The sequence below is a fragment of the Leptosomus discolor genome, chromosome 2 (genome assembly GCF_034619465.1).
Source record: "Leptosomus discolor isolate bLepDis1 chromosome 2, bLepDis1.hap2, whole genome shotgun sequence".
NCBI lineage: Eukaryota > Metazoa > Chordata > Aves > Leptosomiformes > Leptosomidae > Leptosomus > Leptosomus discolor.
In genome coordinates this window covers 53,818,043-53,831,816 of record NC_141392.1, presented here as the reverse complement: position 1 = coordinate 53,831,816, position 13,774 = coordinate 53,818,043, and the positions used below count along the sequence as shown (strand labels likewise).

Sequence of the window (13,774 nt, the reverse complement as noted above, 5' to 3'; positions counted from 1 at the left end):
TTTTGTCTTCACCGTGCTCCTGATAGAGGTTCAAAGTACCTGTGACAGTCTGAGCGGTGAGGAGTGTCCTCGTTGCTCTCCAGGCACGGGAGACAGGAGCCCCAAGGAGGCACAAGGGGACATGATTCATGTGTCCTGCTCCTTTGAAGCACTATCTGTTTACTTGTGTGATGGAGAAGGCTGAATGTCACAAGCCTACCCGAGGATTGTTTTAATCGCAGAAATGGAAACTTTGACTGTTAAAGCCCACAATGGAAAACACAGGTGTAAATATTAGATTCAGAAAACTTTTGTCATATTCTGCTGTAATATGTATGTGTTCTGCAAACTGTCTTCTATGCTGTTTACAAAGGTATATGTATACTGCTTCTTTCTTTTGTGATGATCTCATTTTTTCACGGATCCCAAAAGAAGAAAAAGATTTATTATTTTTGTATTTTGATTGATGGCCTGGTTTAAAAGTATTTTTGGAAATATAAAATATTAGATAAATGTAGCTGCTTTCTTCCAAAGAGAAATAAGAAGCTAGAAGCAAATGAACAAAACCTTACCATAGACAATGCCTTCTCCAAATAATTCATACGATTTATCACAGATAAGCACATTATTAATCTTCCTTTTCTTTAAGCCTTAAAAGCTGCCTGTAACCTTGTCTGGGAAATCAAATGAGACTACAGCTCTCATGTATATCTGCTGTAAAAAAGCCTTGATTAAAAAGCGTAGCCACTAGAGTTCTTTCAGACAGGCTGTCCCTAATAGGCTTCACTCTAGGTGCCCATGAAATTGAGGTCAGTTTTGATCACAACTACGGGATGAATCCTAGGATCTCCTGCCTCATACTGAGGACAAAGAGAGTGACACAAGACAGTTCCTTCTCTGCTGCAAGTACATAAATATATGGTGGGAAAGCAAAGCAGGGCTTAGGGAGGGCAAGTCACAGGATATGTAAGGTACAATACATCTTGAAGGAGTCATGGCATATCAATAGCTTAATTTCTTCAAAAGCTTATGAACGTGTCTTATATATACTGCACAGGTGATTCACAAGCAGTGACTGACCTGGCAGAGTGTGTGCTTGGGCTATTGTCTTATAATTAACTTTTCTAATGTATTGTACTGAAAGTAGCTCCTACTGTTGGTACTTCTGCTGATGCAAAGTCTCATGGGACAGGTGCTCCATGGAGGAGCCTTGCAGGTGTTGAGAGCACCTCTGACACAGCAGAATGAGCCCTAATAATGTCTGCTGGATCTAATTTGTCCAACTCCCAACATAACCTGAAACACTCTGAAAACTACTCAGATCAACTATCACTTGAAATGCTTTTACCCTTTCAGCAAAGTGTAGAAGAAACCAAGTACATGTCCTGGAGTGCTTTCTTCACTAACATGGGAAAATGAGTCCTGTGTTATCTCGCATAAATTCATCAAAACTAAGTATCAGGAAAAAAGTCCTTGATTAAGAGAAGCTCTGAATTACATTACTGGTGGACTGGATGTGCCCTGAAATATGCGTTAGCCAAGTACAAAACTGTCTGAGGATGGAAGAGGTCAACCATCAGTCTTCTGTCTTCCCGTCTGGTGTAACAAGTCAAGCACAACTTCACAGACAAATACAGGAAACAAACATCATGACAGGCATGAGTAGAGGCTCTGTAGATCTTCTAAAAAGACATTATTATCCAACACCAGGAAAAAAAGCAACCTCACCAAAAGTATGAGGACTCTGTCTCTGGATGAGATAAAACCAGTTACCACCAGAGTGGGTGATAATAGTGGTGAACACTTAGGAATGCTTTTCAGAGAAATCTTAACTAGAGACAAACAAGTCAAGCTGGCTCCAGAAGCACTTGTTGAAATTATTTGATTTAATAGTTTGAGTATAACGGATAACCTTGGCAGTGCTGGACTCCATCTTAAAGGTCTTTTCCAACCTAAATGATTCTATGGTTCTAATGTTCCACAGACATAACTGTACTACTCCTGTGCTTGAACTGGTATGTTCATGTAACACTGCACTGCTCTTTAGGTCTCTGATATCTAAAACTCTTCTGCACCATGCTCCATATCTCTTTCAGATTATGGCTATACCAAGCAAAGTGAATGATTCAAGGTCTTTACAGTGACAAAACAATCTATATTGCCTGCAATTTTTGTCTCAAGAAGTATGACCCTGCATTATTCATATCACAGAATCACAGAGTGTTAGGGGTTGGAAGGGACCTCGAAAGATCATCTAGTCCAACCCCCCTGTCAGAGCACGACCACATACAGTAGGTCACACAGGAACACATCCAGGCAGGTTTTGAATGTCTCCAGAGAAGGAGACTCCACAGCCTCTCTGGGCAGCCTGTTCCAGTGCTCTGCCACCCTCACAGTGAAAAAGTTTTTCCTTGAGTTAAAATGGAACCTCCTGTGCTCCAGCTTGCACCCGTTGCCCCTTGTTCTGTCATTGGACATCACTGAGAAGAGCCCGGCTCCATCCTCCTGACACTCGCCCTTTACATATTGATAAACATTGATGAGGTCACCCCTCAGTCTCCTCTTCTCCAAGCTATAGAGACCCAGCTCCCTCAGCCTTTCATCAGAAGGGAGATGTTCCACCCCCTTAATCATCTTTGTGGCTCTGCGCTGGACTCTTTCCAACAGTTCCCCGTCCTTCTTGAACTGAGGGGCCCAGAACAGGACACAATATTCCAGATGCGGTCTCACCAGGGCAGAGTAGAGGGGTAGAAGCACCTCTCTTGACCTACTGACCATACCCCTTTTAGTACACCCCAGGATGCCATTGGCCACCTTGGCCACAAGGGCACATTGCAGGCTCATGGTCATCCTGCTGTCCACCAGGACCCCCAGGTCCCTTTCCCCTACGCTGCTCTCTAACACGTCAGTCCCCAACCTATACTGGTACATGTGGTTGTTCTTTCCCAGATGCAAGACTCTACACCTGCCCTTGTTGTATTTCATTAAATTTCTCCCCACCCAGCTCTCCAGCCTGTCCAGGTCTCTCTGAATGGCAGCACAGCCTTCTGGTGTGTCAGCCACTCCTCCCAGTTCTGTGTCATCAGCAAACTTGCTGACAGTGCCCTCTGTTCCTTTGTCCAGGTCACTGATGAATATATTGAATAGTACTGGTCCCAGTACCAGCCCCTGAGGGACTCCACTAGATACAGACCTCCAACTAGACTCTGTCCCACTGGCCACAACTCTGATTTCTTTCCTTCAACCAATTCATAATCCACTTCACTACCTGATCATCCAGACCGTACTTCCTCAGTTTAGCTGCGAGGATGCTGTGGGAGATGGTGTCAAATGCTTTACTGAAATAAAGATAAACCACACCCACTGCACTACCACCATCTATCCACCTGGTTATGTCTTCATAAAAGGCTGTCAGGTTGGTCAAACATGACTTCCCCTTGGTGAAGCCATGTTGACTGCTCCTAATGACACTTTTATCCTTGATACGCCTAGAGACAGAGCCAAGGATAATTTGTTCCACCACCTTTCCAGGAATGCAAGTGTGGCTGACCAGTCTGTAGCTAAATCAAAGCACAAATGACTTTTCTGGAATATTCAGTCTCCCTCACAAGCTCTTTTTTGTTATCATTATTATGTTCTACCTATGATTTGGCATGCTGTGAAGATTTATGGTGGACATCCAGAATTACTTAGGTGTGATGAAAGCTTATGTTGTGTTCCTGAGTGAGTTTGCTGATGCAGAAGGAAGGTGGGAAAAGATACAAATTCTTAGGACCAAATTTGACACAAGAATACAGTGGCCGTACAGATCATTGGCAGGAATGAAGGTAAGCAATATCCTGGGTTGTACTGATAGCACAGCAAGTGACTGTGGCATGTGATTACCTCCCCAGTACACCACCCTTTACTTTACATTCATTAGGCTTCACCTAGAATACTGCATGCAGTTTGTGAACCCCCAATACAGAAAGAGCACATTCAGCAGAGGGCCATCAAGATGATCTCGACCCGCAGTCCTTGCCCTTTGAGGACAGGCTGAAGGATTTGGGCTTGTTCAGCCTGGAGAATAGGTGGCTGCAGGGGAACCTTACAACAGCCCCTCATACCTACGAGACGGTTATCAAGAAGAGACAGAGAGGCTCTTCATGGTGAAGCACAGTGGGAGGATAAGAGACAATGGGCATAACATGAAATGAGAGGTTCAGACTGGATACGAGGCAAAACTTTTTCACATTCAAGTAGTGGAACAGGTTGCCCAGGATGCTGTGCCACCTTCATCCTTGGAGGTTTTCAAGGCCTCAGTGAATAAAGCCCTGAGCAACCTGGTCCAAACTTATAGCTTATCCTGCTTTGAGCAGGGAGTTGGACTACAGTCTTCCTGAGCTACCTTCCAGACAGAGTGATTCTGTGATTCACTGATTCTGTGACTCTCTGATTCTGTGACTCTGGCTGCACTCAGATTGATTGTAGTTCTCTTGGACTGAGACAGGACTTAGCAGATAAAGCAATCCTTATGTCATGACCAAGGTATGACTAAACATCCTACAGGGAACTTGGACTGTGACCTCCTTTGGAACCAAAAATAATCTACATTTCTTGTTATTATCCGTCACAAATATGTTCACTGACAAATAGTTCTTCTCCTCAAAGATCAATTGAATCGATGAATGAATCATGAACTGCCCACTTTGTTCCACTTTTTGATGAAAAATATCTGTGCTGATTGCCTGCCAACATATTGTGTTGTCCCAGCAGATGAACTGCTGTGAGCATAATCTAATGTTTGCATCAGTTCCATAACCAATTTCATAACTGTCTCTTGTGGTGCAGAGGAGTACTCATCCCAGCCGGTTTACATAAACTACAACCATTGTATTTGCCAGGAGGTGAATAAGGCATTCTGTAAAAGAGCCAGTTAGACTTCCATACAAGTGTTTGCACTGCACTGAGTTCTACTACATTTCTGCATGAGTGTGACTTGCATTTAATTCTGGCCTATGTGGGCTCACGAAGTCCAACAGAGAAATATTTGTCACTGTAGTTTTGTGGGGAGAAAAACACTCCTATTCAGGCTATTTCTATCAGATCAGGGAGGAAAAAACATCCTACAGAACTGTTGGAAGGGTATCTGAACTCTGTTGCCTGACATACACAGTCTATCACCTAATCTTGCTGTCAGCAAACAATCTCCGTACAATCTCCAAAATGTGGAAAAGGCTGAGTTGTCTGATAAACTGAGACAAGTCGTGACTGTTGCTTGGGGCAGTGCCTGAGGTCATGCACTAAAGAAACTTAGTGTCAGGTTCATCCTAAGTTAGGTAGTTTCTTAGCATCTCAAATTCAGAAATAGCTCTTTTCTGTTAGTGTTAAAAGGGTGTGCTCTGTTCTGACTTTTCGCCTGAAGAGTATGAAGAACGGTGTGAAGTTCTGAACCTCATGATGAATCAGGGGTCTACACAGAGTTGCAGGACATGCTCTGTTTCCTAAAGGATGTAGTTACTACATGGAAAACATTGAAAGTACCTTAGTGGCATGGACAGTTTAAGAAGAAGAACTCTGTACTGGAAGTGGTTTTGGCCTGCTAGATATAAAGGAAACCACAGGAGAATGGTCATATACAAATATCTCTTTTCTACTGTGGTGGGTTGACCTTGTCTGCCGGGCAGGTGCCCACCAGGCCACCTTCTCACTCCCCTCCTCAGCAAGACAGGGGAGAGAAAATAAAATTAAAAACCCATGGGTCAAGAAAAAGGTGGTTTAATAAAGAAAGCAAAGGCCATGCATGGAAGTAAGGGAGAACAAAAAGATTTATTCTCTACCTCCATCAGCAGGCAATGTCCAGCCACTTCCTGGGAAGTAGGGCCTCAGTATCTAGCAGTAGCTTTGGAAGACAAATGCCTTAATAACGAATGTCCCTGGCCTCCTTTCTCTTAGCATTTTTTGCTGAGCATAATATCGAATGATATGGAAACTTCAGTCAGTTTGGGTCAGCTGTCCTGGCTACGTCCCCTCCCAGCCTCTTGCCCATTCCCAGCCAACTGGCCTTTGAGGGCGTGGCGGGAGTGTGTGTGTGTGTGCATGGAGAGAGCCTCAGTGCTGTGCAAACACTCCTCATCAGTGTCCGAAACACTGGTGTGCTACTGTCCTGGTTTGGCTGGGACAAAATCATAGGCCAGCCATACTAGGCAGTTCAAGCCAGCCAGGGCAGCTGACCTGAGGTAGCTACAGGTGTTGCCCATTCCATAGTGTCATGGTCATTATAAAGGGGGAAGGTTTGCTGAGGGGAGAGAGCTCCTGTGGGGTTCCTGCTGGAGTTCTTTCTGCTCCTCCCTCTGGCTTCTCCTTGCCTCTAAGGACTGTTCTCCTGTTAATTATGATGGCTGCATATTCATTTGGTGGAGTGCAACTTTGTATTCCTTTGTTGGTATTAGTGCTATTTCACTAAATCTGTTTTCACTTCAACTCATGGGTCTGCTCTCCTTTTCCTGATTCCCCTTCTCTGATGAGGGGTTGTTGGGTGATAGAGCAACTGTTACAGTTTAGCCCCAGGTACAGGCTAAATGTAGACAGCTATCAATGCCTTTCTAGCTACAAATAAAAAGCACAGCATTATGAGGGCTGCAATGAAGAAAGTTAACTCTATCCCAGCCAGATCCAACACATCTACATAAAAGAAAATTTCTAGACTTGAATCCTATTGTGTTGAGGAAGAATATCTCCTACAGCAGAGAGAGAAAGAGAGAGGGATGGGGGGAGAGGCGTTCCCTTATGAGAGGCATTTGGCTACAACATTAGCAAAGAATGAGTCAAAAATAGCTCCCACTTGTTTGGCTGCCATCCAAGTGGGAAAAGTAAGTTGTTTAATTTTGTAAGAAAGGATGATCCAAAAGAGCAATCACTGCAAAACTCTCGATGATTGTCTTTTCTTTGCAAGAATTTGTGCTGCTACTGTATGGTCCTAATACATCCAGATAATCTATTCTGAAAATGTGGCTAATTGTTAGGCATCCCACAGACTTCGCAGAGTAGAACACACATGGACTTTCTTCCTTCCAGTACTGCTTAGACCAGATAGACTTTTTTTCCCTGAAAATATGCATGTACATTCAGAGGTCAGTGTAACATGAGAATTTCTGAAGGATAGTATCAGTCGTCTCAGGAACTGAATGAGGGAATTCAAGCAATAATTCCTGTCATCAGTGAAGGGGGATTTCTAGGAACCGGCTTTCCCTTGCTTCATAGAAAGCCTGCAATCCCAAGCTAGTGCTGACTCAACAGTAACGGGGTGTGAGAAATTGCAAATGCAGCAGCTGTAATTGCTTAAGGAGAAGTCCTTGCCTATCCACAAATGCTAAAAATTGAACTTCACATTCCAGTGGTAATTCTGAATAAACCAGTCAGTAAAGGGACTAGGTTGTATATGAGGAAATTATACTGGGTAGGCAGTAATTGAAGATTTTCAAATACAAACTTCGCAATTAATCTCCTTTTCAAAATGGATAGGTCCAAATATCCTGAATTTTTTTAATAACGTAGTCAGAGAACAACACTGCCTTTTTTGTTTCTTTGTTTCTGGATGCTCCTAGGCAACTCACTGCTGGGCAAATACATTGTGCTCCCCTAAATATCACCAGTGGTTTTGTCCTTTGTTATCTCAGGACACTATCTGATGAGAAATAAGTTTACTCTCCAAACATGGAAGGTGAACTTAAGCAGTCTACTGACTTCGAAACCATTTCTGTCTGTGCAAAAGTATAGGTGTGCTTTGTTCTCAGTAAGGACCACCAGTGCACTTCTGGAGTACAGAATAGATCAGGACATGGAGATAGCCACAACACAGACTAATAATGTGCATGGACTCCTGGGACCACAGGGGGCTCAGCATTTTCCATAATGCAGGACCCTATGTACCTTGTTACAGGAATATTGATGGAATACTGTTAGGTAAGAGTGAAAGCTCTTAGATATGATAGAGTTAAGGTGCTTGATACCAGTATTGAATACTGACAATTTTCCTGGGGTGATGTAGTAGTAGCGGCAGTACTTAAATTTGTAGTACCACAAAGAAGTCAGAACTTCATTTATTGGCACTTCTAATGGATTTCAAATATTCTTGCTTATTATTTATTGAGCAGCATGGATTTTTTCCTTCAAATTTGTGCATGGAGATACTTTGTGAAGAACGGGAAGAGGCAATCCAGACTCCTTTTTTTTACAGAGAGTTTGTGAAAAGGCCTGTCTCCAAACCTGTGAGAGGTGAAGGTGGAAGTTTCTTGGCACTGTCATATTAGGCTGCCTTGGAGAGAAAGGCTCCACCAGCAAGCTTTGAAGCTGTTAGTTTTTGAAGTGACATTCTGCAGAAAGCTCTGGTGGTACCAGACAGTCACCAGTCAGCTCTGTGCAATTAAAGAAAAATATATATGATATTTTATTGCCCTCAGACTTCCCGGGGACATGGAGATTGCTTGATTCTGTAGGTATGCAATTATTGGGAATAGATACCTTGTGGTGCTACGCTTTGATTTGAGACATTTATAAACTTAGTTGTGTAGGATAAGCCTGAGGGTTATCAGTGGTTCACCACCAAATTAAAGACCTGATTGCTTTCCAGCAAAGCCTAAAAAGTATGGCACACTTTGAGGCTTCATGCAAAACCACAGCTTTTTAAAGGGAGAGTTTAGTACCTGAATTGTGACTATTAACCGTAGGAGTCTACCAATGTAGACAAATGTTTTTGTATTTCACTAGTATTATCAGAATGTAGTGGTTCCTGTCTCTGATACCTGACACTTTGAGAATAACAGGGCAGGCATGTAACAGTACCTCTGCAGCACCCTCTCCAATGCCCAGTGGCTTCAACCCTGGGATGTCCTGAGCCAGTTTGGGGTGGTTTTTTGGTTTGGTTTTTCTTTTTTTTTTCCCCCATAAAACAGCCGTTATTTGTTTTCTTCCATGAATTTATTTAACTGTTTGGGCTCAAGTTCAATTTTAGAGTCTACAGCAACCACTGTCTGAAAACTCATCTACACTTTCTGTGCAGAAGTACCCCATCTTGGCCACTTTGAACTCACCACCTGGTATTTGCCTTTGATGTGTCAAATGACAAATGACTACGCTGGTTCCCACTAAAGTTTTTAGTTTCATAACCAAACAGAGGCTGGATAACAAACTACCTGTGTTTACAACAGCTGCTGAGATTCCTCAAAAGGAAACCATTTTATAAAGTATCAGCACGAAATTTATTTACATGAATGGAATGAACAAAACAATGCAATTTTAAGATTTCTTAAGAAAGAAGGCTATGCATTTGCACTCTGCACCTGTCATTCAGGATCTCCTTAGTAATTTCTGTCCTTGCTGGCTTATATTAATGCCTTTGTCCAAGCTGAAGCAGTCTCAAACTCAATTAAATACATATATCATAAATCAACGTTTTGGTAGAGTCCAAAGCTAATGACTCCTTTGAGGAAAAAATATCAGCATAACCTCTACATTTATTTAGCCTGTCTGGCTTGCCATTAGCCCCTCAGCACCCAGATGGGCCAGCCTCTCTGCCAGTCAGCATGTCAGGCCACTGTTGAGTCAGTGATAGTATTTGGTCATATGTCTCAGCTGTTAATAAGAAAACTGCGATGAAACAAAAGGTAATCTGGAAGCTGTTGTTATGAAGTGTTACTGATGTAGAAAGGAAGAACTAGAAATACTGTGGGAATTCAGCTCAGGGAGCACATGAAGACCAACTGAGATTTCTGCTATGGGATCAAGGAGGAGGAGATGTAAAGAATAGGATAGAAATCCATAGGAAGCCAGGCTTCGTTAGTTTTGTTTCTAATGGAGTAACTTCCTTTGACTATCAGAGTATACCTTTTTGACTAGAAATTAAAGATTTACAAACTACCAACAAAATATTTGTAAAAATTATTTAACAAGTATTTTACAGAAAAGGGATCGTCTCTCATTCAATTTACTAACAAATTTAATCTTACCAAAATATTTTAGTTTTATTTTGTCAGATCCTGCCATGGAAGATAAAACATGTCTATGCACAAATACACTTCTCTTGCTATGAGGTGAGAGTTACTTCTGTCTATTCTGTCTATAGGACAGCATGGTTTTTATATGAGTGAGTGCTACATAGTGGAAACAAACTGTAAAGTTTTTAATGGGTGAAGAAAAGAAAGGATGAAGCAGATGACTGGCTAATTTTAAGACTCATCAATTTTCCTTAAAGTTCGTTTTCTGCCATAATATTTTCTGTGAATTTCCTGATTATTCAGCTGATCAGAAAAGCTGACTTTGAGAAAAAAAAGTTTAAATTTGTTCCTATTATTGTTAAAATTTAATGGTAACTTGTTTTTTATAAGCCATATTGCAAACTTGGACGCCCTTGGCAGCCTCAGTATAGCCTTAAAACATGAAAAGGTAACAGGTCGCTCTATAACAGAGCAGAACTAAATTGAGAAAAGGAGGCTGTGCAACCAATGCCAGACATACATCTGCTGGAGCTGGGATTTATATCTGTACAATTTCAGGTTGGCACCTTTCACCAGTGAATTATATGTTAAAAAAAAAAAGCACATAATAAAAAAGAACCCAAAACCCAAAGACAAATTTTTGCCAGATCACAAACTGAAACAGGAAAAGAGTTGACAGTTTACCAGTGCAGTTCTTGTGGAAGTTGGGATTCTCTAGTGGGTGCCCCGGGATGCGGCACTGAAATCTATGCTGCCAGAACTCTGGAAACCAGGGGTTGCGAGTGTTGGTGTCCAGACGCAGCTTCAGATAGTAGTCATCAAATGACAAGACCTCTGGAGACTGCAGTTTGATAGTGATGCCTCCATTTGCTTCAGGTTCATAGCCTTCAATGACTTCATCTCTGTCTGCCCAACCGTCGCTGAAAAGAGGCAAAAAACCGCTTATTACACAAAGACAGGATGATTGTTTTGAAAAAGCAACCAGGCAAAGGCACGCCAGCACCCTCAGAAGCAAGTGATTAAAGGGGAATTTAAAGGTACATCTAAAATTCAGGCAGAGAGGGAAAGAAGAAAGTACAGTGATGGATACTTTAATGAGCAGTCTGACTGATTTCATGCAGAGTCCTCATTCACTCATCTGGAACGATGAGGATTTATCCTTGTCCCTCCTGAAAGTGTTTTCAGGCATAGCTTCTGGTCTGATGTCTTTATGGCTGAAGAGATTCTGCCTAATTTAGGCTGTCCTGCAAGGGCTGGAAACCGAAAGAATTAATATCGAAGGAAAGGAAAATGAGCCAGGATCCTGGGTGTTTTGCAGAAGAGATCTCAGCATGCATGGATCTTACAGCTAGAGGACTAATTCAAATCAAACACAAAGTGAGAAATGCATTGTGTTGGAAGAGAATGGAATGACAATACTTGATAAAGTTGACCTAACTAAAAAGAAAACCACATGCTATTCTTGCACTGCGTGGGATTTGTGATAATACGTCTTTTTTTCTCTCTCTCTCTTTTTTTTTTTTTTTTTTAAACAATCAATGGCTTTCTATTTTACTTCTCTGTTTATTCATGGAAAAGATACTTTTAAAAACCTGAAGATAAAACTCCTCCTTGACAACATTATTTCATAGAAAGTCCATTTTAACAGGTTTGAACAAAGTCCATTGGGCTTAGAATCTAAGTTTTAGTTTAGTTCTTCTAACAAGAAATCTATTGATTTAGTGTCATCCTCCAGTTCTTATTACGGTCCCCTAAGAACAGTGCTATTACAGTCTAATTTAAGTGCAAATATAAGTCAACCATTGCTTAATTTTAATATGCTGGTCATGTCATGAGAGAAATAGACTATTCTGGCACCTCAGATCTAGCTCTATCCACTCAGAATCAAATCAGTGGGGTTGCTGCTGTGAAAAGCAGACAGATGAAGCACTTCCAGCAGCAAAGAGCTCAAGAAGAAAAATGTAATTGACCACTAAGAGATAAGTCTCTGTTTCACCCAAAAGGGGCTTGCATCCTGAACTCCAGATAGACTGAAAGAAGATCTTTGTTAGGAGCCGCTTACACACAGCCTTGAGAAGAGCATTGGGGTGCAGACCATACCAGCAGAGGGCATTTATGGGACATTCAACATAGATGTGCCCATGACTCCACAATGGAAAACAGAAAAGATTTGAAGTAGCAAGCTCTGTTGCAGTCCTAGTTAAACAGGTGTAAAGTGACTATGCATTGGGCATGTGTGAGTCTTTGGTCCCCAGCCACCAGACTGAGGGCTGCATGGTTTAGCTGACATTCACGTTAACTGCTGCATCTGTGCTGTAAGCACCTGAAAAAAATGTCAGGTCTCCATGGAAATACAGGAAAGCCCATGTACTGAATCCTTTCCATATGGGGGACACAACCTGAGCCTCTATTATAGCAAGTTATTTAGCACATGGGACATCTGGCAGGCCACTGACTGAGTAATCCACAGTTTCCTTTCAACCTGGACCCAGGGACTCACGAAGTTTAAGTATAAGATGGCACTACCTGGCACCTTTGAAACAGGATTTCTTCTTTGTTTCCCCCTTCGCCAAGGCCTTGCAGTAGAACTGTCCAAAATTTCTAAGCTTACAGACCACTCACTAGTATCTTCATATAGCCATGCAGCATGAGATACGCACGTATGCATGTTGAATCACATGTGGTATGAGAGCAGAGAGCAAGGGGAGGCACAGGGAGGGGGTCATGGGAAGGAGGCAGCGACGGCTGAAGAGTCCTGCTGTGGAACAGGAGTGGGCATGACACAGTATCCCAAAGTGACTCTCTCTGCCAGACTGAACCTGGCGCCATCTGGTGGGTCACCTCTTCCCACAGCCAGAGAGGCAGGTTACCCAGCTCCTGCCCTTGTACGAATACAGCCGGCGTGATAACCACATGGCGTGGCCTTGGCCTGACAGATGCATGTGAATTGCCACAGGAGTGCACAGTTCAACAGCCACAATTTGTCCATCCCTGCTCCCCTCCCCATTAGACTACCTTAACTTTTGGACAGGGAAAGAAGCTACAGTTTGTCTTCTCTGCATCCCCCCCCTCCTCACTTGTCCATATGCTGAGGGCAAGTAGTATAATGCACCATGAACCCTGACTGCCTCACAACAGACCATGGTCTAGATAACCCTACAAAGTAAAACCATGAGAACGAACTTTCTGGACTCCACATAATTCAAGCCGTAAACTAGTACCAGAGGGGAGAAAAGGACACAATATTTATTTCTTCTTATCACAATATTTATTTCTTCTTACACGGGGGAAAAACAAGGAAGAGGTCGCTCTTACAGCATAAGTAATTGAGTCCTAATTGCATGATTACTTCATTATGTGTCACAATGTTTATGGCTTGCAAACTGTTGACTCAAGCAGAAACATTAGCGAGTCGAAAAGATTAAGTAAATCGGGCCATTTTTTACAAGACTTTCCAGAAAGGAGGTAGTTTCTCTACTGCTTGGATTCCTACCAGCCAAACATTAGAGTGATTTATCTTCCCATTCCCTGCAAGTTTGGCTTGGAAAATTGCCACATTCACTCTGAAGGCAAAGCAGTGCAATTCTGCACAGACAAGAGAAAGTGTGTTTCAAGTTCTCTGAGGGCAGCTGGTGGAAAAGTTGCCCTAAATTGGAACACAGATTGTCACCTAACATTCTTTGTCTCTTTCTGGCCCCAAATGTTTTTTGTTCTCTTTTCAACTTCCTCAGGTTGTTAAATATGTCTGATAAGTTTTGTGTGCAGCAAAATGTGAAGAAAAGGCACTGGAACCAGAGAAAAAAGTTCACATGTGTTGAAGT

At 42.3% G+C, this 13,774-nt stretch overlaps 1 protein-coding gene across 3 annotated transcripts in view; it reads right to left on the bottom strand.

Moving 5' to 3' along the window:
- GRM1 (glutamate metabotropic receptor 1) overlaps positions 1 to 13,774 on the bottom strand; it is a 189,165-nt gene that overhangs the window by 57,508 nt on the left and 117,883 nt on the right. For all 3 annotated transcript variants that reach the window (XM_086461082.1, XM_086461083.1, XM_086461084.1), the window contains exon 3: positions 10,638 to 10,873. In XM_086461082.1, coding sequence (XP_086317208.1) covers positions 10,638 to 10,873 — 236 coding nt within the window. The remainder of the gene's footprint in view (positions 1 to 10,637; positions 10,874 to 13,774) is intronic.